The sequence below is a fragment of the Nicotiana tomentosiformis genome, chromosome 10 (genome assembly GCF_000390325.3).
Source record: "Nicotiana tomentosiformis chromosome 10, ASM39032v3, whole genome shotgun sequence".
NCBI lineage: Eukaryota > Viridiplantae > Streptophyta > Magnoliopsida > Solanales > Solanaceae > Nicotiana > Nicotiana tomentosiformis.
Window position 1 is genome coordinate 77,805,023 of NC_090821.1, and position 26,513 is coordinate 77,831,535.

The 26,513-nt window shown below is 39.7% G+C and overlaps 2 protein-coding genes across 2 annotated transcripts; one reads left to right on the forward strand and one right to left on the reverse strand.

The window, feature by feature from the left end:
- Positions 1-459: 459 nt before the first annotated feature.
- On the reverse strand, positions 460-1,449 carry LOC138900433 (uncharacterized). Its single transcript, XM_070187178.1, has 3 exons — positions 1,259-1,449; positions 817-1,087; positions 460-732 (listed from the first exon to the last, which is right to left on the reverse strand). Exons 1-3 carry the CDS (start codon positions 1,447-1,449, stop codon positions 460-462), a joined length of 735 nt encoding a protein of 244 aa, XP_070043279.1.
- A 10,450-nt stretch (positions 1,450-11,899) lies between these two features.
- Positions 11,900-14,198, forward strand: LOC138900434 (uncharacterized). The gene is made up of 3 exons (XM_070187179.1): positions 11,900-12,429; positions 12,938-13,098; positions 13,660-14,198. The coding sequence occupies exons 1-3, from the start codon at positions 11,900-11,902 to the stop codon at positions 14,196-14,198; spliced, it is 1,230 nt and encodes a 409-aa protein (XP_070043280.1).
- The last annotated feature ends 12,315 nt before the right edge of the window (positions 14,199-26,513 follow it).

The following is a 26,513-nucleotide window of genomic DNA, read 5'->3' on the forward strand; positions in this document are numbered from 1 at the left end:
CTTACATATTGCATGAAAAACAATTGTTCCGTGTAAAAAAAAAAGAACATACTTAGCTGCTTCTCTTTTCTTTATTCCTAATATGTTATCCATGTACATGAAAAAAATGAGGTCCCGATGTACTAGATTTTATTTTTCAAAGAAAGATGGGAATTGAGGGTCAAGTAACAAAAGTTGTTCGAGGATGCTTGTAAACTTTTTTCTTAAATAGAATTAAAGTAATGGAAAGAAAAATCAAAAGCTTTAAAAGATCACTTAGAGTAGGATACTAATTAATTAGATATTACCCCTCGTTTGTGAGATTTGTGAAACATTGAATCTTCATTTATTTATTTATTTATTCCGTAAATACATTATATTTTTAAGAACTACATAAGCGGTATTATTAAGCGCAATAAAAATTACATGATGTTTATTCATTAGCTACTACGAATAGAAAAAAAATAACAATCACACTACTCAATCATCTTTAACCACGGATCCATCACTGATCAAGTGGTTTATTTTTCCATCAGGGTGCTCAAAGAAATCTGCCACATCCAAGTGGGTGATGTCAAATTCATTGTCATAGACAAAATTAGCTTCAAGGCCTTTATTCTTTAGAGGTACTTGATAAATCTCAACTAAATATTTTGGTATGCGATAAATATTTGCCCAATGCCTTTTTTTACTGCATTGATAACATTCAATTTCTGAACCCTTTGCCTTTGGCTTCTCATCTTTCCCTTTCCACTTTTGAAAGTTATTTTTCTTTGGGGAATGATTAACACTAGGGAAATTTTTTCCTTAACCACGACCACGAATAGGGCCACGAACTTTTTCACGCTTAGCATAATGGGAATACATCTCATCTACTTTAGGAAATGGTGTAGACCCAGTGGGTCGATTTTCGTGATTTCTCATAAGCAAGTCGTTGTTTCGTTCAGCCACAAGGAGAAGAGAAATCAACTCAGAGTACTTCTTGAAACCTTTCTCTCGGTACAGCTGTTGCAAGACCATATTGGAGGCAAGAAACGTTGTGAACGTTTTTTCAAGCATATCATAGTCAGTGATATTATCTGCACTAAGTTTCAATTTAGAAGTAATTCTGAACATCGCAGAATTATATTCAGAAACAGACTTAAAGTCTTGGAGCCTCAGATGAGCCCAATCATATCGTACTTGTGAAAGAGTGACCAACTTTAAGTTGTCCTATCTTTCCTTTAAACCATTCCACAAAACAATTGGATCTTTGATTGTGAGATATTCTATTTTCAACCCTTCATCAAGGTAATGGCGCAAGAAAATCAAGGTCTTAGCATAGTCTTGGGTAGATGCTTTATTTCTATCTTTAATGGCGTCTCCAAGACCCATTGCATCTAAATGGATTTCAGCATCCAACACCCATGTCGTATAGTTCTTGCCCGAAATTTTAAGGGCAATGAACTTTCTTTTCATAATATCAGTCATAATTAAAAGAGGAGAAAAATTATACCTTAGTCTTCTCAAAGAGTTTCTTGAGACGGTAGAGTCTCGTACTGATAACATGCTATGAAATAAAAGCAATTTAGTAAAATATGAACAAGAAATAGAGATAAATAGAAGGAAGAGATTTTATTTCTTCTTCAATTGTGTGTTCTTTTCATCTATTACAATGCCTTTATATATGCATGAAAAATGAAGAAATATGTCATTAAGCATTCGAGAGGAAAATCATGGAGGAAGACATCCACCATAATTTCTTATAACAGAACCTATATAAACTAATTAGTTTTGCTTTCCCCACTCTTAATTTTCCATCAAGAGTTTCCTTATTCTTTTAATAGAAGTTCATAAATTATATATCTACCATTCTTAGCGTGGTAGCCTCGATCATCTTCCTTTTTAGTGGACAATTAGCTTTAATCATTTCACACTTTTAACTTTTTGACAAATTTGGCACGTATAACTTCTCTACCATCCATTATTGTTATAAAGCAAATATTGCTTTTACCACCCATTATTTTTCACTTACTTAATAGTGAAGTAGTATAAAGTAAATTTTGCTTTTACCACCCATTATTTTTATCGGACCTTTTATCAAAAATTTAACGCATAAATATTTTTAGGCAACAAGCTAAAATAAAACTTGTCAATGAACATTAGATCTACATTTGTTGGTTTTGTTGGGGGAGGGGGGGGGGTGGAGGGGTGGAGGGGGAGACGACTAGAAAATAATACTAGTAAATTTTTAGTAGTACATTTTTCAATAAAATGAATTTATTAATCACTAATTACTGATAATTGTGGCCCTAAATTGCCATGAAAACACCACCATTTATCACGGGGAGAAAATGATCTCCTATTCTCATTTACGATTTGAATTCAAGAAAATGATACTGCAAAGATTTCCTATGTTATTTTCAAATATCTTCTGTATTATTTTTTCTGTATTATTTTTTATGATCTCCATAAAAAAGGTCATATTATAACTAAAAAAGAATTTATACCGGCCTACAAACCTCTATACTCCGAAAAGTCATATAACTAAAATAATATTATAACGGACAACAAAACTACATCTCCTTATCATTATGCCAAATTTTGCTTATACGTGCACAGTTTGGTCAAATCACCAATCTATCAACATCAGAATTAGCCAAGTATTTGGACCACACCTTCTTGTTTGGTATGTTTAGCAGCAAAAATAAAAGAAATGGGCTCAGGGAAGTATGGGCTGGGAATTTATTACTTCATCTTTTGTGTCCACAAATGCTGTCTGACCCATAAATGTATATCAATTATTTGTCAATTTTTCATAAGAGTAGGGGCTATCTTTTGTCTTTGATAAAAGTACAGAGATTAACCAACTTGGTTGTTAGTTAGAATCCAGAAATGAATTAGGCTAATGGTTATGGCTGACTTTTTTTGTAACAGCTCAACGCCTGTTAATGATATTGTTCGCTTTGAGCTGAAGCTGGCACGACGTCCAAAGCTTACTTTCTTATATGCTCAGCATTTCTCTCGTGTTTTATTGATGTGAAATTCGCCGGAAGTGTTACATACACCCACCTTAGGGATTCCTCTTCACTTTCATAATTATGTGATCGTTCTTATAGATAGAAGATTTCAAACTGAAGCTATACAATTTGCTGGGTTATCACCTTCTTTGACAAGATCTTTCAATTTTTTAAGTGCTAAAAAAGAGTAGCCAGAAGTGCAAGATCCGTCAGTGTGAATAAGATATTAGGATATCTTGAGTATTGAAAGGTTTCCATTGTAATCTTAAAAAAAAGAAGTTAAATTTTACAAAACTATGTTGGTTTTGGTGGATTATTTTTTTGCGTATAAATGATTTTCTGTAAGTTAATGTTTGTAAATATCCTTATCATTATTGATTGAATTGGAAAACCGTAACACAATTATAATCGCTGATAGAGAAGCTTCGTTTTTTGTCTCATTCTTTGATTCACGTTTTTGATTAGCTTAAGGTTAATATGAAAATTTATTTTAAAAAATTTAACTTTTTATTTATAATTCTCGAATAGTGAATCATTTATTTAAAAAGTTTATCCTTTGATGGTAACCCCTTATATAATTAAAGAGAAATTTTCAGAAACCACTATTGTTTAGTGGTTATTAACTTCCTATAGCTACCATTTACTTAATTACTTCTTATAGCTATATTTTCAGTTGTTATGGTAATGTATTCGATGTATTCAAGCTACTGTATCCATGAATACAGTAGCAAAAGTCGGCGAAAAACAGGGGAGTCCAGCTATCATCCGCTGTATTCATATGTATTCGTGAACTGTATTCATGAATACAGTAGCGAAAATCTGCGTAAAAATAGGTCTCTCCAGCTGTTTAAAAAACGGAAAGTGAATCAATTAACGTGATACACTCCTAATATAACTCAACAAATACAATTATAACACGCTAAATTAATTATTAATCCAGTTAATGAAAAGATTTATCAGACGACAAACACCAAAAAACAGAGCCATCTTCAGAGATTCAGTCCATCCTTTTTTTCCTGGTATCGTTCGAGGATTTTTTTTTTCCGCTGATATTGTTCGAGGTTCTGCTAGAAATTGATACAAGTATCTATTGAAATAGTTTGAAATTCGATTTTCTAGATGGCACGTTTAACCGTGATGCTTTGTCATTCTGGCAAGAGGAACATTGAGAATAGTTATGTGGATTATTCGATTGATGGGATACTGATAAAGGAGTATGCGTCGTACAATGATTTGGTTGCTTCTATTTCGAAACAACTTGCCATAGATTTGAGGTCAAAGCCAATTAAAATTGAATACAAAGTGGAAGGAAATTGCACGCATATGGAAATACACAATGACATGGGTTACATGGTGTATGTAGAATTGAAAAAAGAAAACAGAGAATTCGGGATGTATCCATTGTGTATAACTACAATGAATAAAGAAATTGTAGCTAGAGGAAGTTTAATTCAAGGCGACCTAATGCAACTAGACGAAACAGATGGGGTGAGTAAATTTGATACAATCAATACACTTGCACTTGAGTCTTTAAACTAGGTGAACCAATTGAGGTTTTTAAACCGGAAAGGGATTTGATTATTTCAAAAACTAATCATATAGAGGTCATGGCTAGACAAGTATATAATGATAAGGCCACATTGAAGGTGGTGATGGAGCTATATGCAATTGCTGAAAGGTTTCAATTTCGAGTTGAAAGGTCTAATGCTATCAGGTTTGAGTGTACTTACTTACAACCTCTTCACCAATATGTTGTATTTAACTGTATGGATATGTATTCTTACTAGTTGTATAATGTATTCATGGTAGAATTTTATAAAATACATCATGTATAATGTTGTATTCATAATATATGCTTTCCTTCACGCTATGTTTCTGTAATAGTGTCACGACCCAAAATACATAAAGGGTCGTGATGGCACCGGACACCACTGTCAGGCAAGCCAACAATAAATACTTAATTGGATTCTCATTTTAATATTTCTGAAATCATATTTTCCTTCAATTAAATAGCAAAAGGTGGAATTTACAGAATAAATACTAATATTCTTAATAAATTCAATACAGAACAACCCATAATCATCCCAGACCTCGGTATCACAAGTGCATGAGCATTAACTAGGAATATAAAATAAAATACAACAGCTGTCAGGAATACAAATTGGATAGGAAAAATGTAAGTACTCTGAAGGAGACTCTACCGGTTGCGTAGTATAAAATACAGCACACCTAAGTCCCCGCCATAACCGCGCCTCTGCGCCCACAAGGCTACTAAACATATATGTACCTGCACAAACATGTGCAGCAAGTGTAGTATGAGTACGTAAATCAACGCGTACCCAGTAAGTATCCCGCCTAACCCCAAAGAAGTAGTGACGAGGGGTCGACTTCGACACTTACTATGGGCTATAAATAGGATATCAATGATATAATTAGGAATGGATTAGTAGAACGACTGTAAGTTCAATGTCATGAAATAAGTAAACAATTCTTTTGTTCATAAAAAATTTCCAAATTTATTTTCCATTACTTAACAATTTATCTTAGGCCGAGGAGGCAAAATCATTTATTGTAAATTCCAAAGCAATCAAGTTCAATCATGCACAAATCATGCCGTGGTCGTACGGCCCGCTCCAATATAAATATTTAAACTGTGCACTGCCGAGGGTCGAACTGCGCGAACCATAGATGCATCTATTTAATCTGTCGAGGCGTTCGACCCGCTCTACAAAATATAAACATATTCAACAGTCAATCAAGAATTCTTTAAGGAGCAATTATCCAAGAAAATGTCAATTTTCATTTAACTGTCAAGGAACACGAAGTTTAACCTTTTTTAAAATTTATTTACCAAGTTCAATATGATTTAAGTAATTTAAATTAACAATAAGGTTATAAATATCGCAAATATAGCATGATCTGGGTCCTAGATTACCCGGACATAAACATATTAGTAGCTACGCACAGACTCCTGTCACCTCGTGCGTACGTAGCCCCCACAAATAGAAGCACATATTGAATTATTTCACCTATGGGGTTAATTTCCTCTTACAAGGTTAGAAAGGAGACTTACCTTGCTCCGAAGTTCCATAGCCGGCTCCCAAGCCTTTCCAACAACTCAAACCGATGCCCAACGCTCCAAAACTAGTCAATAAATGTGCAAACCCATAAAAATATACTCTAATACTCACAACAATTCGATTTAAATAAATTCTCAACTCCACTCGAAAAGTTGATAAAAATCACCCTCGGGCTCACATGTCCGGATTTCAAACATTTTTGAAGATAAACTTTACTCATGACACCACGAACTCAAATATATAATTTATTCCAAATTCCATGTCCAATTTCATGGTAAAAATCCAAAAATACCAATTTCTAGGATTTTCTTCAAAGTCCCAAATTTCCTCAAATTTTCAAGTCTAAATCCATATATAATCCAAGTATTTAACTTGTAATATGTGGGAATCACTTACCTTGACATTGATGATGAAGATAGAGCTCCAAAGTCGCTCCAAGACCGGCTCCCATGGAAGAAATGAAGTGAAAATGGCCAAAATCCCGTATTAAAAATAACTCAGTGCCCAGAAATCTCTCTTTGCGTTCGCGACCCTTTGATCGCGTTCGCGAAGGCCAACTGACCCGCCCCTTTGCGTTCGTATACCCCTCTACGCGTTCGCGTAGGCCAAATGGCCTTAGGCCTAGCTCCCTCCTTTCCTCTTCGAGTTCGCGTCCCCTTGGCCGCGTTCGCGAAGACTTATCCAGCTCTTGCCTCGCGTTAGCGTCCACCGGCTCGCGTTAGCGTCCACTGGCTCTCGTTCGCGAAGGCCAAACCCAGCAGCCCCATAAATTCCTCTTCGCGAACGCGGGACTTCCTTCGCGTTCGCGAAGAAGGAAACAAGACACCAGCAACAGCAGTCCAAAACAGTTGCAATTTGGCCCGAAACCACCCCGAAACACACCCGAGGCCCCCGCCCAATCACACAAACCAGTCCCATAACATAACACGGACATGCTCGAGGCCTCAAATCACATCAAACAATATCGAAATCATGAATCGCACCCCAATTCAAGCTTAATGAACTTTAGAACTTCAAGCTTCTACATTCGATGCTGAAACCTATCAAATCACGTCCGATTGACCTTAAATTTTGCACACAAGTTACATTCGACATTACGGACCTATTCCAACTTCCGGAATCGGAATACGACCCCGATATCAAAAAGTCCACTCCCGGTCAAACTTCTCAAAAACCTTGAAATTTCTAACTTCCGCCAAATAACCTCAAAATGACCTACGGACCTCCGAATCCACTTCCGGACGTGCTCCCAATACCAGAATCACCATACAGAGCTATTCCCAAATTTGGAATCCCAAACGGACATCGATAACATTGAAGTACACTTGAACCCAAATTTATGAAATTCTTTCAAAATGCCAAACTTTCACAATAGGCACCGAAACGCTCACGGGCCATCCAAAACCCGATCATGACATACGCCCAAGTCCAAAATCATCATATGAACCTGTTGGAATCTTCAAATCTCGATTCCGAGGTCGTTTACTAAAAGTCACACTTTAGTCAATTCTTCCAACTTAAAGCTTCTGAATTAAAATTTTCTTCCCAAACTAACTCCGAACTTCCCGGAATTAAATTCCGACCGCACGTACAAGTCATAATACCTACAATGAAGCTGTTTAGGGTCTCAAACCACTGAATGATGCGCTAGAGCTCAAAACGACCGGTCGGGTCGTTATATTCTCTCCCACTTAACATACGTTTGTCCGCAAACGTGCTAAGAACTGCTCTGGAGTTGTCTGAAATCACTATTTAAACCTCGTGCACCTACCCGTCCTACCACCACTCAATTGAGTTCATTTGCTCGAGAAAACTTGAAAATCCTCCCTTTATTCTAGTCAAATAAGCCTTTGAGCCAAATTCCAACATCTGAAATTCTCTACCAGGTCTGTTCCAACATATGAACACCATATCCATCACTACATGATGTGCCAACACATGATTGTATATCCTTACTGAATTCTTACCATGCACCACATAATTTACATGAGCATAATAACATCCCCTAATAACAATAGCCGAAAACCCACGAATTCGATGCTCACAACACACTTCATGACTCATATAATTCCTGTTCCAACTCTTGCAATATTGCCACGACAGAGAAGATGTGTAGAACTCATAACCACCGGATGAATCACAATTTATGGAGTCTCTCCTCCCGACAAGAACCATTACCTTATTCTTGACCGAATAACAATATCCACTCTTTAATATGCTTCATTTAAATCTGATCGCACTGATCCCAAGTCCAATAATCTCTTCTCACTCAGCACAAGCTGCTCAGGCAATAAGCCACCTCAGACACTGCCAAAATCTCATATGATGCCACAATGTGCCCACAAGCTACAACTCGAATGTGATACATAAGGAAACGAACTTTGGAAGGAGTTACTCAACCCACGTACCAAATTATTTTTTAACAACCGAAAAGATGTTATGAACCTTTCTCAGGAAATGAGAAGCAAAACACCCAATAATAGATGTGGGAAATTATACTCAATAACACACTGTTGCGGCGTGCAACCCATCCCAAACATGACACTGTTGTGGCGTGCAACCCGATCCCACCATGATACCCGTTGCGACGTTCAACCCAATTTTAACAACATATCCGTGGCAGCATGTCACCTGATCCAACCATAAACCTGTGGCGGTGTGCCACCCGATCCATACATAATAATCTTAAGGAAAACACACATCGAGCCGTAACGCTCATACTCACTAAATCGCCTGAATATCAACCATAAGCACACCAAGTGCATAATATAAATCCTGGGGAGACGGGTAGCGTCATGCACTATAAAACTCAAGCACAACTAAGGTGCAATAAATGACCTGCATCTCGAGAGCCATCCTGCTCATATAACACCACAAACTATACGGGATCTCAATACGAGTGCGAATAATCAAACCGCCTCACAACCCACATGGCATAATAAAGACTACACGGAAGGGCCGATAACAGAAATAACATCCAAGGCCCAAAGACCCCTCCGAAAATAACGCTATGCTGAAATGAACACATCCGACCTGATATAGAGACCACATTCACATTTAGATCCATCCACAGACCTCAAGTCGATTCTGATCATACCGCACTGGGCTCATAACCTTTCAAGGATCCACAATGACCTTTTTCCCATGACACACAAGAACATCCGTCGAATTCGGAACAAACTTCCACAATTTACAACCAACTGAATAGAGCGCCTTTTAGGTCTAAACTCTCACATTAGCGATAGTACCAAATCTCCATACTTGGTTTCAATGTTTAGTCAATCAAGTGACTACACGTTATATTTATACAATATTCCCGTGGGATACGCTCCCACGACCTTCCGCACCAGGTAACAAGTCTGCACATCCATACCACCGGCCACACTAATGTTGTAAAGCAAATCAAGAGGCCGCAAATCAGTACACAAAGCCTCTTACATAGGACACCGATATCAGGTGACGCTAAAGACAATACCAGCTTACTCTAAACATCTGAATTCTTCCCTGATCATCCTAGCTCGTGACATTCTTGTCAACATCGAACCGCAACATTGATCCTCAACTTCCAATGTTTCCCATGCTGCTCACTGCACCTAACATACCAATACGCGACGGTATAAGAAGATCACCATAACTCCTGAACTACTAATAGAATAAACACTTTATCATATAGAAACCTTTTACTTAACTCATTTCAGGAGAACCATAGCGACACGCGACTGAATTCCCATAACCGTAGAAAATACAAACCTCAAGTGGTGGTCTAAACCACCATAACTCTTTCGGAAATCCCTTTACACCACAAATCCATACAAATAGAATACCTCCCAAATCGACCAAGTTGTGGTGGCGCTCAAGCCCAAGTGTACAACCACAAACCACATGTAAAACTTCACGCTGGAGAAACTGGTCACTGCCATAACCGTGCTGATTTGACCATTACCAACAGAGCCACTTCTTCTAATTTACTTCGGACTTGCCTTCGGAATAATAATAGCTCAATTCTAAACATCATGAACCCAAATCCGCACTCACCCTGAGTGACCTTATTTCACGAGACCACGTTGTTTCCAAAACCCATGAAATATCTCATACCCTCCTTATGCGCATATTCGCATCTTCAACTGGTACACCCATTCTGAAAACCCCTCTATGAATCCAAAGTTATTTTCTCCCATTCCTCAAATGCCACACCGCAGACCGACGATAATGTAGAACACTTCAGGCCACCTTTCATAATCCATTGTAGGAGCTCAAATACTTAACCATACTAGTGGCTCGAAATTCTTAGGCACCACACTTTATTTTAATTTAATTCTTTTTTAACCCACTAGAACCATTGTTAAGAGTCACCCACTCTGACTTTTTCCCGAATATAATCAGCGGCATTGGATGATGTCGGCATGGAGTTTCCACAGGCGGGTTATCTCTATGAGCAGGTTAGCGGTTTCGTGGTGTTGTTGAAGCTTCTAAAAAGAATTTCTACTGACTATTCAGGAAGAGGTCGAATATGTAAATGTGGCTAGTGATTCAGAATGTTCATGAAATGTTTAACATAAAGATTTTGAGGCAAATTGGCGGGTTGATTGTGCAAGATCATGTCAATGGGGGATAAAGAGTCTTGGTGGATTCAAGAATTATGCAATGTTAGCTTCAAGCTAAGTGGGAGAGCCCCCACCGCCTACGATTGGATTGCATGGTTGTCTACTTGTGAGATTTCTGGTTATCGGCATACTGGTAGGTTATCACGACTAAAGAAAGAGAATACCAGTGGTAATTTGAGCAAAGGATTTGAGGAATGTGTTTTGTAAATGGCCTTATCGATTCATGTTCAGACTTTGGGAAGACTCAGAGTTTATGTTTCGTGTAGATGTGATGTATAAGGAGAGGAATTCAGCCGGTTGCTACTTCAAGAGGGTGTTAATATACTATCAGAGCCTTGGAGTTCTGAGGACTCGTACTACCGGGCAGGATGGACAACCACCAGTACCACCAGCCAGGGCCGCGAGAGGCCGAGGGCGCGGTAGAGGTCGGAGTAAGGGCATTGGTGTAGCCCGCACAACAACTATGAAAGTACCTGCAGATCCACCAGTTGCCCCAGATCAGGACCAGATTCCAGTTGTTGATGCACCAGCTCAGGCACCACCTGTGTCTATTGTGATTCCAGGCCTTCAGGAGGCCTTAGCTCAGGTTCTGACAGCCTGTACCAGTCTTGCTCAGGCGGTCTCTGTTCTGGCCGCAGCAGCCACTTCTCAGGCCGGGGAAGGTACTCAGACTCCCATTGCCCGCACACCAGAGCAGGTGGTACAGAGATTCCAGACACCGGGGGCACCACTAGCCTATCCAGTTGCAACTGCTCAGGACTATGTGGTTCCTGCTATGCCTGAGGACAAGCAACGTAGATTGGAGAGGTTTGGGAGACTCTAGCCTTCATCTTTCATTGGTGCAGAGGGAGAGTATACACAGGGTTTCTTGGATAGGTGTCAGATAATACTCCGTACAACAGGTATTCTAGAGACCAGTAGGGTCTCGTTCACTACCTTTCAGTTCTTTGGGGCTGCATTCAGTTGGTGGGAGGCTTATGAGAGGTGTAGGACGGTCGGCGTAGCGCCCTTTACTTGGTAACAGTTCTCCATTATTTTTCTGGAGAAGTTCGTGCCTCATTCCCACAGGGAGGAGTTGCGCAAGCAGTTTGAGCAGCTTCGTCAGGGTGACATATCTGTGATGGAGCATGAGATACGATTCTTGGAGTTGGCCAGTCATGCTATCTGGTTGGTTCCCACAGACAGGGAGAGGATCAGGAGGTTTATAGATGGCCTCACTTATCAGTTGTGATTGCTTATGACTAGAGAGAGAGTGTCTGGTGCTACTTTTGATGAGGCTGTCGACATTTCTCGTCAGATTGAGATGGTTCGCAGTCAAGAGAGGGTTGAGAGGGAGGCCAAGAGTCCTCGTGGACAGGGAGGATTTAGTGGTGCTCCTTCTGGGGGTCATTTACAACACGATAGAGGACGTCCTTTCAGGCATGCTCAGATGGCTCGCCCAGTGCATCGAGGAGCATCATCCGGTCATGGACCCAATGATTATCAGCAGGGCCAGACATCATTCGGTGCACTACCAACTCAGAGTTCGTCTCATGCACCATCAGCTCAGGTTTTATCTGTGTCAGGATCTTCTGGCAGTTATTCCAATGCTCGGGGTTCCCTTCAGTCCCCAGTGGACAGTAAATGTTGCTTTGAGTGTGGGGATTTAGGTCATATCAAGAGGTATTTTCCCCGCCGGATGGGAGGTTCATCTCAGCAGAGGAGTCAACCTTCAATTTCAGCACCAGTTCCTCCACCACTCGCCCAGCCAGCTAGGGGTGGAGCTCAGTCAGCTAGGGGTCGCCCGAGAGGGGGAGGCAGATCAGGGGGTGGCCAGGCCCGTTTCTATGCCCTCCCAGCCAGACCAGATGCCATTTCTTCAAATGCTGTGATTACAGGTATTGTCTCAGTTTTCCACAGAGATGCCTCTGGATTATTTGACCCTGGGTCCACTTATTCATATGTTTCCTCGTATTTCGCTCATTTTCTAGATATGCCCCATGAGGCTTTAGTTTTATATGTTCATGTATCTACTCATGTGGGTGATACTATTATTGTGGACCGCGTATATCGGTCATGTGTGGTGACCATTAGGGGTCTGGAGACCAGAGTGGATCTTTTGCTGCTCAGTATGGTTGATTTTGATGTGATATTGGGTATGGATTGTTTGTCTCCATATCATGATGTTCTAGATTGTCACACTAAAACTGTGACGTTGGCGATGCCGGATTTGCCGAGAGTTGAGTGGAGTGGTACTATAGACTATGTACCTAGTAGTGTGATCTCATATTTGAAGGGTCAACATGGTTGAAAAGGATTGTCTATCCTATTTGGCTTTTGTGAGGGATGTTAGTGCAGAGGCTCCTGCCATTGATTCTGTTCTGGTGGTACGTGACTTTCCGGATGTGTTTTCTCCAGACCTGTTGGGCATGCCGCCTGACAGGGATATTAACTTTGGTATTGATTTGGTGCCGGACACTCAGCCCATTTCTATTCCACCGTATCGTATAGCACCGGCAGAGTTGAAGGGACAACTTCAGGAACTCCTTGATAAGGGGTTTATTCGACCTAGTGTATCACCTTGAGGTGCACCAGTCCTATTTGTGAAGAAGAAGGATGGTTCCATGAAGATGTACATTGATTACAGGTAGTTGAACAAGGTCACAATTAAGAACAAGTACCCTTTGCCACGTATTGATGACTTATTTGACCAGATTCAGGGGGCGAAGGTGTTCTCCAAGATTGATTTGAGGTCAGGGTATTACCAGCTGAAAATTCGGGATTCGGATATTCTTAAGACAGCTTTCAGGACCCGATATGACCATTATGAGTTCTTAGTGATGTCTTTTGGGCTGACCAATTCCCCAGCAGCATTCATGCATTTGATTAACAGTGCATTCCATCCCTATTTTGACTCATTCGTTATTGTATTCCAGCATCTGAGGATTGTATTACAAAGATTAAGGGAGGAGAAGCTTTATGCAAAGTTCTCCAAGTGTGAGTTTTGGCTTGGTTCAGTAGCATTTTTGGGACATGTGGTGTCCAGTGAGGGTATTCAGGTGGATCCGAAGAAGATAGAGGTGGTGCAGAGTTTTCCAAAACCGTCCTCAACCATGGAGATTAGGAGCTTTCTTGGTTTGGCGGGCTATTACCGTCTCTTTGTGGAGGGATTTTCATCTATTTCATCTCCCTTGAACAAATTGACCCAAACGGGTGCTCCATTCAGGTGGTCGGATGAGTGTGAGGAGAGCTTCCAGAAGCTCAAGACTGTTTTGACCACAGCTCCAGTTCTAGTTCTGCCATCAGCTTTAAGTTCTTACACTGTGTATTGTGATGCTTCAAGGATAGGTATTGGGTATGTTTTGATGCAGGAGAGTAGGGTGATTGCCTATGCCTCGCACCAGTTAAAGACCCATGAGAAGAACTATCCTGTCCATGATCTTGAGTTAGCGGCTATTGTGCATGACTTAAAGATTTGGCGGCACTATTTGTACGGGGTTCATTGTGAGAATAGATCACCGGAGTTTGAAGCACCTGTTCAAGCAGAAGGATCTTAATTTGCGCTAGCGAAGATGGTTGGAGCTTCTCAAGGACTATGATATCACTATTTTGTACCATCCGGGGAAGGCCAATGTGGTGGCCGATGCTTTGAGTCACCGGGCGGAGAGTTTGGGGAGTCTAGTATATCTTCCAGCAGCAGAGAGACCTATGGCATTGGATGTTCAGGCCTTAGCTGGTCAGCTTGTCAGATTGGATATTTCGGAGCCGGGTCGGGTATTGTCTTGTGTGGTCTCCAGGTCTTCTATTGATGACCGTATCAGGGAGCGTCAGTATGATGACCCCCACCTGCTCGTTCTTCAGGATAGGGTTCAGCGAGGTGGTGCTAGAGATGTGACTATTGGTGATGATGGCATGTTGAGGATGTAGGGCCGGATATGTGTACCCAATGTGGTTGGGCTTCGGGAGTTGATTCTTGAGGAGGCCCACAGCTTGCGGTATTCCATCCATCCGGGTGCTGCGAAGATGTACCAGGATTTGAGACAACACTATTGGTGGAGGCAGATGAAGAAGGATATAGTTGGGTTTGTGGCTCGGTGTCTCAACTGTCAGCAAGTTAAGTATGAACATCAGATACCGGGTGGTTTGCTTCAAAGGTTAGAGATCCCATAGTGGAAGTGGGAGCGGATCACCATGGACTTTGTAGTTGGGATCCCATGGACTTCAAGGAAGTTCGATGCTATTTGGGTTATTGTTTATCGTCTGACCACATCCGCGCACTTCATTCCAGTTGGTACTACTTACTCTTCAGAGAGGTTAGCTAATATTTACATCCGAGAGATTGTTCGCCTGCATGGTGTCCCAGTTTCCATCATTTCAGATAGGGGCACTCAGTTTACATCGCAATTTTGGAGGGCCATGCAGTGAGAGTTGGGTACTCAGGTTGAGTTAAGCACAGCCTTTCACCCTCAGATGGACGGACAGTCCGAGCGCACTATTCAGATATTGGAGGACATGCTACGCGCTTGTGTCATCAATATTTGGGGTTCATGGGACCAGTTTCTACCGCTCGAGGAGTTTGCATATAACAACAGTTATCAGTCGAGCATCTAGATGGCTCCGTACAAGGCTTTATATGGGAGGAGGTATAGATCTCCAGTAGGGTGGTTTGAGTCGAGTGAGTCTAGGCTCTTGGGTACAGACTTGGTCCAGGGTGTATTAGACAAGGTGAAATCGATTTAGGAGCGGCTCCGTACGGCGTAGTCTAGGCAGAAGAGCTATGCAGACAGGAAAGTCCGTGATGTGTCTTTCATGGTTGGGGAGAAGGTTTTTCTGAAGGTATCACCTATGAAGGGTGTTGTGAGGTTTGGGAAGAGGGGCAAGTTAAGCCCTCGGTTCATTGGGACTTTTGAGGTGCTTCAGAGGATAGGGGAGGTGGCTTATAAGCTTGCCTTGCCACCTAGCTTGTCGAATGTGCATCCAGTGTTTCATGTTTCTATGCTCTAGAAGTATATTGGCAATCCTTCCCATGTTTTGGACTACAGCACGGTTCAGTTGGATAGTGATATGACTTATGATGTGGAGCCGGTGGCCATTTTTGCGCGGCAGGTTCGAAAGTTGAGGTCAAAGGATATAACTTCAGTGAAGGTGCAGTAGAGAGGTCAGCCCGTAGAGGAGGCCACCTGGGAGACCGAGGGGGAGATGCGGAGCAGATATCCATACCTATTTGAGACTCCATGTATGTTTCTAGGATGTAACGACCCGACCGGTCGTTTCGGGAGTTATATCCCCGTTTCCCCCAATTCTGCTTCTTATTGTATTCTTCAGCTATATTATGATATGTCGGGTTAGTTGGTTCGGGTTCGGAGTGGTTTCGGAGTGAATTGAGACACTTAGTCTCTTTATTAGAAGCTTAACTTGGAAAAGTCAATCAGATGTTGACTTATGTGTAAACCATCTCGGATTTGAATTTTTATGGTTCCGTTAGCTCCGTTAGGTGATTGTGGACTTAGGAGCACGTCTGGAATGTGATCTTGAATTGGCGAAAGTTGGAAATTTGGCGATTTTGGTCGGCAGTGGAAATTTTGATATTGGATCGGAATGGATTTCCGAAAATTGGAGTAGGTTTGTGTTTTGATGTTGTTTTCAGTGATTTGAAGGTTCGACTAAGTTCGTATGATGTTATGGGACGTGTTGGTATGTTTGGCTGAGGTCCCGAGAGCCTTGGGGTGATTATGGGTGGTTAACGGAAGAATTGGAGTTGATGAAATGTAATTGAAGCTGCTGGTTCTGGTGTTTCCGCACCTACGGAATGGGAACTGCAGGTGCGAGGCTGCAGGATCGAAGGAAGAGTTGCAGGTGCGGCTAAGGGAGACCTACGTTCAGAGCGTAAGTGCGATGGAAATCTCGCATCTGCGTTGGTCGCAGAAGCGGCATGTGCGATTTGGGTCCCGCAGATACAGTCAAGTGATCACAGGATCGGAGTCTGGCTTTTAATGAATTTCTACAGAAGCAGAATCCGGCGCGTAGATGCGGTTTCGCAGGTGCGGAACTAGGACCGCGGGTGCGGTTTTAACTGGGCAGAAAACCACAGCTCGAGGCTATGTCTTCCATTTTTCAATTTTGGACTTGGGGAGCTCGGGAGAGAGGCGATTTTGAAGGTTTTGAAGGAGGATGTTGGGGTAAGTGATTCTAACCTGTATCGGTCTAATTTTCTTGAATCTATGGCTTTGTTCATCATTTAATTAGGGATTGGAATTGGAAATTTGGGGATTTAGGGCTTAGGAATTGGAGAGTGAACTTTGGGGTTTTGGAGGGGCAATTGAGGTCGGATTTTGGTAAATTTGGTATGACTAGACTCGTGAGTGAATGGGCTTTCGAGTTTTATGAATTTTGCTGGATTCCGAGACGTAGGCCCGGGGGCCCGGGTTTGGTTGTGGAATTGGTTCCTTTAGCCTATATTGATCGTATTGTATTGCTTGTGGCTAGATTCGGGACGTTTGGAGGCTAATTTGAGAGTCAAGGGCATCGCGGAGTAGGAATTTGCTTGGTTTGAGGTAAGTAACGCTTCCAAACTTGGTTATGAGGGTTCGAAACCCCAAACTATGTGTTATATGATTGGTATTGAGGTGACGTGTATGCCAAGTGATGGGCGTACGGGCGTGCACCATGAGAATTGTGGCATGGGTGATTCTGTGGCACTGTTTAGTGACTCTATTATGTTAATATCCATGCTTTCAACATGTGATAAAGTAATTGAGTTGTAAATCATGCTAGATATCATGTTTAGGCTCTGTGCCGGTTTTGGTTGGACCCTCAGCGGTCGTTTCTTGCTGTCATCTTACTAGTTTCATTTACTATTCCATACTTAGTCATAATCTTGCATTTTTATATCATATCTTGGTCTCAGTTATTTATTGATTCATCATATCATTGTTCCGAGTTGTTTTCATGATATTGTGAGCCCGTGGTGAGACTGGAGAGGTCGATGACTGAGTGAGGCCGAGTGCCTGGTTATGAGTGAAAGTTATGAGATCGGGCTGCACGCCGCAATGGTTATATTGATGATTATGATAGCGCTTGGGATGTAGGAGCCCCTTCAGAGTCTATAACACACACCCAAGTGAGCGCGAATGATATTATTGAGGGATGGATTTCCCTGGGCATGGATTTGTCCGAAGTACTTGATACTTGGAGATGGATTTCTCCACAGGGTTGGATTCCCCTTTTTCCTCGGTACTGGTGACTTATAGTCAGTGTTGTATATGTTCCGGGATGGATTTCCCTGGGCCGAATGGCCATATACAATACCGAGTGATTGGATACTTGAGAGAGGAGCACATGGTGCATTTCATACAGTCTGTGCATTGGCATGTAGAGATAGCTGAGTTGTATACCATATACTATTCAGATATGTATTTCCTTTACTGTTTGAGCTGTATATTTGACTTGAGAGCATGCCTACGTTTTTGCACATTTATTTCTGTTATACCTGTTGAGGTTGAGTTCGTCACTACCTTTCAGTCCAAAGTTTGGACTTGTTACTTACTGAGTTAGTGTACTCACGTTACTCCCTACACCTTGTGTGCATATCCAGCCGATACCGGTCGTAGCGGTGGTTGCTAATTGAGGATTTTAGAGTTTTGGAGACTATCAAGGTAGCTGCACAGCATTCGCGGGCCTTGACTCTCCTTCTTTATCTTTGTCGTACTTTTAGTTTATATCTCTAGACACTTTAGTAGACTGTATTTCTGATTTAGATGCTCATGTACTTAGTGACACCCTGGTTTTGGGCTGGATTGTATCACTTTCGGATTTTCTTATGTTTCAAACATTTTTTTTTCTTTAATGTCAAATGCTTCCGTTAACGTTTTCAAACTTATTGTTGTTGGTGTTGGGTTTTTGAGTTGAGGCTGGCCTAGTTCCACGATAGGCGTCATCACGACGGTTGATTTTGGGTCTTGACAACAAGTGTGTACACCTACTCTGAATTTGTGAAGAAATATTTTTATTCTAATCTGATAAATATAATTCTTTCAAATATGTGATATATTAATGTATTCTACTTAGTGTATGTTAAGGCTATGAAAAGGAAGTTGAACACCAACATTCATGCCGATGGATATCCACATGCTATTTTAACTGGAGACACATTAAATGCATCTACAAAGGATACTCCTGTCTGTGGTGAATAAGAAAGGAGTGGCATACTGCATCGGAGGTACCGTGTGTCATACCACCCAAAAATGGCGAGGATGTTTTCTGAGAAATACATGTATCACAATTTGAGTTGGCGGATGAGGACCCTCCAAGTTAAATTCCAGAAACTAGAATTGTGATACATCCAGCAGCAAAACTTGTTGATTCAACGCCTTTACCTTCTCATAGGACTTGGCTTCCAAGTCGGTGAAATTCTTTGCCTTACGAGTCAAACTTCGACTCGGCCGGTTAGTAATTTTTTATACAAAAACTATGTTTTATAAAGCTATGTTATATATCCCCATGTTAACTATAATTAAATATCGCTATTAATGACTCCGATGAACTACATGTACTTCAGTAAAGTTGACTCCCATATTTGACAAAAACCATCCCTTTGAAGATGATTTAATATCGGGGACACATCATACTTTAGTCATTCAAGAATTCGAGAAATAGGTTCGTGATGGCCTGCTTGCTAAACATGATCAAAAGTAAGTTTCTTTTTTGATCTATAATGTATGGTTTTACCCTTTATAAAGTGAATATAATGTTTTTTTCCAAATCATTGTAGAAAGGATAAGGAAGACCATTACAAGAAACACAAGTCAACATTGTCTATACCGTTGGATTTTGGAGTTCATGAAGTCACTTCAAAAAATTGGTTTTACCTTCTATTATTTGACGGTCAGTCAACTATGGAATGACGATGTAAGATATAACCCTTATACATTCAGTTTATTTACATCTTTTATTTTTGGTGTGTCAATATTTGTGTTTCACTATTTTATTCAGCTTATTCAAAATTTGGATTCATTGTATTCACGATTTTGCTCACAGTTTATTCAGATGTATTTTATATTAATAGTAGTTAAGTTAAAATATTGCATTCACTGTATTTTAGTATTTTTACTGCTTTCATTGTATTCACCGTATTTCAGTATATTCAGTGTATTCATGTATGTACTATATTCCGTGTCTTCACTTTATCTCAAATGTCACTGTGTTTCAATATTTTATCCAGCAATTTGTATTTATCAGTATGTATCCAATGAATTGCAGTATGTATTCATAGGTTTTTTTTAATTAATATTAGTTATGCATTCAGATATATTTTTAATTAATAGTAGTTAAGTTATTCCCAAAGTATTGCAGTATGTTTGTAATCAATGTATTCATTGTATTAGGTTATATGTTCAGTTTCTTTAATATACAATACATGTATTTCACCGTTAAGAAGTTTGTTTTCCTTGTTTTTAATTCAATGTATTGATGCTATGTATTCAATTTTATATACAGCATATTAATGTCATATTTTACTATCTGAGAAAGAAGGGCAAGTACAACCAAAGAAGCACATTCACATACACCACTGTTGATTGTATATTCAAAACAAGAATTGCTGAAATCTTCGACAAGTATAATAATACAGATAATAATAGAAGTGTAGCCAAGGAAAAAGATGTTGTATGTAAATACATAAGGGGCTATATATTGCTAGCTAATGTACCATGGCATACGGTCGACAATGTCTTGATACCAGTCAACTTGAAGAACAAACTTCATTGGATATTTGCAGTTGTCTCATTTAAGGAAAGATATATCAATGTATATGACTTCTACCGATCAGCAGGTCATGATGCTTATGTGAGTTCTAAGATAGATAAGCTTACTAAGCTTGTACCTCTGTACCTATCGATCAGTGATTTTTACAGAGATAAGCAAGGCATAGATTGGTCTGGTGAACCAGCATACAATGACAAGGCACAAACTGAGCCCTTTGATGTTGTTTTTATTTCAAATGTGCCTCAACAAAAAGTTGGTAGCATGTATGAATTCAATCTTTTTTCGTATTTTTGTATCATTTATAATACTAAATATATGAATTATATTTAACTGTGTCAATCTACTTTTTCAGGGATTGTGGGTTGTATGTTGCGTCATACGCAGAGTATTTGAGCACTTATGGAGTGGTTCCACAAACAACCTTTGATGCCAATTTACTCCGTCAAAGATATAGTACCCTCCTTTGGGACTATGCTATATGGAAGATAGACGCCGATGCCATAAGCGACAATGAAGCACCCGCAAAGATTGTTAGGCAAATCACAGATTCGGATACTTCTGTGAAGATAGTTTTAGAATAATTTTCTGTAAAACAGATTATTTTTGCAGCTTATTACAGAATACATCATGGTTTTACTCAACCTTTTTACTGTTTTGAATACATGAATGTAGTTTTAGTCTTTAAGATGTTAATGAAGGAATACATAAGTATACTGAATTCACTATATTTAGTGTCTTCACTTTATCTCAAACTTCACTGTGTTTCACTGTTTTATCCAGCAATATGTATTCAACAGTATGTATTATATGTATTGCAGTATGTATTCATATATTTTTTTAATTAATATTAGTTATGTATTCAGATGTATTTTTAATTAATAGCAGTTAAGTTATTCCCTGTTATGTGCTGCAGTAAATTTGTATGCCAAGTCATGTATTCACTGTAATTATTGTTTTCTCTATTTTCAATGTATTCCATGTATTTCATTGTATTCAATGTATTACAATGAATTCACTATATACAGTGTCTTAACTTTATCTCAAGCTTCACTGTGTTTCACTGTTTTATCCAGCAATATGTATTCAGCAGTATGTATTATATGTATTGCAGTATTGTCACGATCCAAAATCCTAACCTGTCGTGATGACACCTATCTCAATACTAGACAAGCCGATAACACCAATAACCTTCAATTTCTTTTAAATACTGAAAACATAATAATTAAGTTTAAGAGTAAATCCCACAAACATTGAAAATAAAGACACTCCCCAAAACCCGGTGTCACTGAGTACATGAGAATCTATACATTACAAGTCTGAAAAACGTGGTCTATAATAATTTGAGACCAAATACAATAAACAAAATGATAGGGAAGGAGAGACAAGGTTTGCGAAACTTGGCACCTACCTCTGAATCTCCGGAAAATCGACTGTGTGAAAGAATCAACACCCACTGTATCTGGGATCACCTGGATCTGCACACAAAGTGCAGGGTGTAGTATGAGTACAACCAACTCAGTAAGTAACAATAATAAATAAAGAACTGAAAGTAGTGACGAGCTTCTCAGCCAAGTCGAAATACAGTACTTTCCAATATAAAAGGGTAGGCATGCTCTAAAGTTCAACATTTATGATTTCATTGAAATTTCATATCAAGTTTGACCGAAACAGAAAATAATGTTTTTTTTTTTAAAATTTCAAAAAATAGTGATATATGACAGCTGAAATGCAGCAAATAACGATATCAATGCATCATCTCATAGTAACAGTCACTCAGTCCTCTCATTCGCTCCAACCTCACAGACACTCTTTCGTCACAATCACTCTTTTCTCACAGTCGCTCATCACTCGGCACTCGCACTCAGTAGGTACTTGCGCTCACTAGGGGTGTGTACAAACTCCGGAGGGGCTCCTTTAGCCCAAGCACTATATCAATCCAATCATGGCATAAATCAATGAAACATGTTGCGGTGTGTAGCCCGATTCATAAATATACTCACAATTAGCTGTAAGCACGTAATTTTTGACCCGCGCAATAATTAAAAGTAGCATTTTAAAAAATATTTACTTATTTTTCATTTTTATAGGATTTCAGTCAACTTTTTAATTTTTATATTAAAACATAAGTTTAAAAACACAAAAATAATTTATTCTTATTAACTAAGATTAATTAGTTTATTTTGGTAGTATTTTTATTTTTGTTCGACGGGAAAGAATTGAATTTGGGCCAAAATAATTTACTGGTGAAGCCTATTTTCAAACATGAGCCCACTCCTCCCCTCAGCCAATTTACCCATTCCCTAACCCATAACCTTTTTATAATTCCTAAATTAAACCTAATTCATCAACCCTGGAACTCCACCTTAGATACCCACACACGACCGCATATAGGCAAAGACGGAGAACAACAACACCCATTGCTGCTCCTTCACCACAACCTGCAGTAAAACAATCACTGCCGCATCTCACCTCCCTTCTTCTCAAAAACAAAAACATGCACACGCATAGAAGGAGGAAAAGGGAGGAATGGATAGAGTGAAATAGAACAGAGGAGACTAAGAGAATTCGGGAATTAGAATAACAGAAAATGGAGGTCACGAAACAGTAGCAATTCTCTAGGCTCAAATCAAGAGAATTGAGATATTCAGTACTATAATACACTACCAATTGCAGACTTTTCAGATTCTTTCTCTTTTTCAAGTTGATTGATAAAGCTTCTCTGAGCCGATTCTTTCTTAAAGTTCCGGTCAGCTATTTGAGTTTCGGTTTTCTCCGGGTCGAGTAGAGTTCGAGTTCGTCCGCGAGATTCGAGTTTTTCTAGCGAGGTTCGGTCAGTATTTCGCCTGTGGAGGTCCGATCGTGGTCCTGTGCATTGTCAAGTTTTAAAACAATCAACGTATCTATTTAGAGGTCTATTTCCTTTCTCTTAAGCTCTAAATCTTTTATATATGATTTTGTGTTAGACCATGATTGAGTTTGAATTAAATGTGATAGTGTTGATTACTCTATGTGCTGTGTATTGATTTGTTCTTGTTTAAAATCACGGCATCTTTAGACTTTTAAAATCATGAATTTGCTCTCAATTTGGTTACTCTTCGTTTCATAGGATTTGGCTTTATTTAGAGCTTAATTAGTTTGGAAAATTAGAGATTGAGAAGTGATTGCTGTAAATCGCTTTACAAAATCACTTATGAACATCGTAGTTTGCTTAGGTGCGAATAATAAATAATCGTGATTATGAGTACGGTTCACGTGGCGTAGTCATGATACGGAATTCCCCAATTCGAGTGTGTGTTTCACGTGACTCGACCATAACTTCAAATACTAATTAAAATAAACATGTTGTGAGTCGCGGGTGCGTTTCACGTGACGCAATTCGCAATATGTACAAAAACAATGAGTGCGCGATATCGCGACTTGTTCAAATAAATTTCATAAATATTAAAAGCGGTCAAAAGGTAAAAATGCATAATAGGTTTCAAATATGTAATAAATTAGATAATTAGGCCAAGTACTAATTGTTAAGTGACCGTGCTAAAACCACAGAACTCGGGAGTGCCTCACACCTTCTCTCGGGTTAACAGAATTCCTTACCCGGTCTCATGTGTTCACAGACCATAATAAGAGTCAATTTTCTCGATTTGGGATTTAAAATAAACCGGTGACTTGGGACACCATAAATTATTCCAAGTGACGACTCTGAATTTAATAAATAATCCCATTTTGATTAATGTCACTTAAATTGGAAAAACTCTCTTATCCCCCCGCTCCCTTCGGAAAAAGGAGGTGTGACAGCTCTGGCGACTATGTTGAGGATAAGAACCCAGAATCTCTGGTTCAGGTTCAGAATTCGAGCTTAGAATAGCTGTTATGATTGGCTTTCATTGTCTGATTTTTACGTGTTTGAGCCTAATGTGCTAAATGCCGCTTTTTTTTTTTTTACCGTTTTGATATTATGTGAATTGTATATAAACTGCTACGAAACCCTTCTTCTCTCTGAGTCTTCTAAATCTTCTGGGAAGCGTACGCTTCACGTGGCTTCTTTTCTGTTAGAGTCATATCCTAATTTTAGAACGAGGTTCGGACAAGTTGCAAAGCCGGTGAAGCTTCTGTATTCCCGATACGCTGCCCCCTCTTGGCTCGAGTTGTCCGCTCGGGTAAGCCAGGTCTAGAAAAATACACCCAGGATTTAAACTTAGAATAACATAGCCTCATGCCGGATCCCTAGTAGGAACGTTTGTTTGCCTCACGTGCATTTGACTTTGGGACTCAACACATGAGTTGGGTCCGTCCTGGATAGGTATACCCAAATTAAAAGACCATCCTGATGCATTACATGCTACTTGTGTATTCATTTGCTTCGGGTTGTATGTTGACCGACTTCTAGAATAGGGAAAGAAAATCAAGAAGAAAAAAAAATAACAAGAGTGAGGTAGGTATTTGAAACATTTCGAAACTCTGTCGAAATTTTGAAAACAAAAGAGAGAAAATAAGCCAATGTTTTCAAAATTCATATTTCCCCTGTTCCGTCAAAACTGGCAAAACTACACGGGTCTGATTCTCACCGAATGTGAGATACATAGGCAAACCTCATCGGTTCCGGCCCACAATTTTCAAAAAATCCAAAAATATTTTCCTTTACTTCCTTCTTTAGAAAGTCTTTCTTTTAGACCCCAATTTTAAACAAAATACAAAAATATTTTCTTTTTAATTTCTTCTCAAAATCCAAAAAAAAGAGTTAGTTTATTTCCTTTATTTCTGATCTTCTCGAACTAAGCAAGATCTGATTCATGTTCCCACATGATACGTAGGCAACCCACATCAGGTTCGATCGACCAAAAAAAAATGAAAAATGAAAAATAAAAAATGAAATGAAATGAAATGATGAAAAAAATAATAAAAAAATAAAATAAAAAATGATGACGATAATAAGGACCGACTGAGTCCATTCTAACGTGTCTCTTATTTTGAATCATAGAAGAAAGTTTGAGGTGGTCAGTTTGTGGCAAGCTGGAAACACAAAATCCAAAGGAAAAATGTCGTTGACAACTGACATTGAAGCTGTTACGAGTGGTCAAGAGACTCGGGGTCAGAGGGTTCAACAAGAGTCTACTGTGGTTGAGGAAAATAGAATACCGAAACAGCAAATGACTGAAATGTGTCAAGCATCGACCAATGGTCAAGGACCACCCCTTTCTCATGTTTTCCCAAAATTCACACCCATCTCGACTATTACCACTCCTGTCTCATTGTCTGGTCGATCCTATCCATTTGGGTTCAGTCTTTATCCCAACTGTACGACTATAACTAGAACTTTTGTTGCGCGCTCCCAAAGTGTGCCATTGACAACCAATCAAACAATCAATGTTGTTATGCCCGTTTTCACTATCCCACAGCCAAAAGTGGTACAAAAGAAAAGTCATGAGTCACAATTTGCTACCCAGCAAGAACAATACCATTCTCCTGAGTACCACTCGTACCTATTTGATCTTCCTTCAAAGATTGAGAAGCCTACCCAAAAGATGGCACAAGAAGAAATGACCCAAATAGTGAAAAACTTAGAACAAAAGTTGAAAAACATGCAAGGGTCGGCAGGTCAGAAGAGTATTGCCTTCAAGGATCTATGTACGTTCCCCGGTGTTCGTTTGCCACTTGGTTTCAAGAATTCCAAAGTTGAAAAGTATGATGGACACGGAGACCCCATATCCCACCTGAAAAGATATTGCAATCAGCTAAGAGGTGTGGAGGGAAAAGAAGAACTAGTAATGGCTTATTTCGGGGAAAGCCTGACAGGGGTAGCCTCTGAATGGTTTATGGATCAATAAACCTCTCACTGGTATGTCTAGGATGACATGGCCTAAGCCTTTGTCAAACAGTTCCAATACAATATCGATATCGCCCCCGACCGCAATTCCCTTTCAAACCTGAAGAAGAAACCAACTGAAAGTTTCAGGGAATATGCCATTAAATGGACAGAGCAAGCGGCTAGAGTTAAGCCACCCATGGATGACCATGAGCTAATCAGTGTCTTCCTTCAGGCTCAAGAACCAGATTATTTTCAAAACATGATGTCCGCAGTAGGCAAATCCTTCTCTGAAGCAATCAAAATT

What these genes read in the sequence shown, in the direction of transcription:
- LOC138900434 (XM_070187179.1), top strand. Translation starts at nt 11,900, where the DNA reads ATGACTAGAGAGAGAGTGTCTGGTGCTACTTTTGATGAGGCTGTCGAC. An exon ending in CCAGCTAGGGGTGGAGCTCA is followed by an intron (nt 12,430 to 12,937) that starts GTCAGCTAGGGG and finishes TCATATTTGAAG; the next exon opens with GGTCAACATGGTTGAAAAGG. An exon ending in TGACAGGGATATTAACTTTG is followed by an intron (nt 13,099 to 13,659) that starts GTATTGATTTGG and finishes GGCTTGGTTCAG; the next exon opens with TAGCATTTTTGGGACATGTG.
- LOC138900433 (XM_070187178.1), bottom strand. Translation starts at nt 1,449, where the DNA reads ATGACTGATATTATGAAAAGAAAGTTCATTGCCCTTAAAATTTCGGGC. An exon ending in CGCCATTACCTTGATGAAGG is followed by an intron (nt 1,088 to 1,258) that starts GTTGAAAATAGA and finishes TGCGATGTTCAG; the next exon opens with AATTACTTCTAAATTGAAAC. An exon ending in ATTATGCTAAGCGTGAAAAA is followed by an intron (nt 733 to 816) that starts GTTCGTGGCCCT and finishes AACTTTCAAAAG; the next exon opens with TGGAAAGGGAAAGATGAGAA.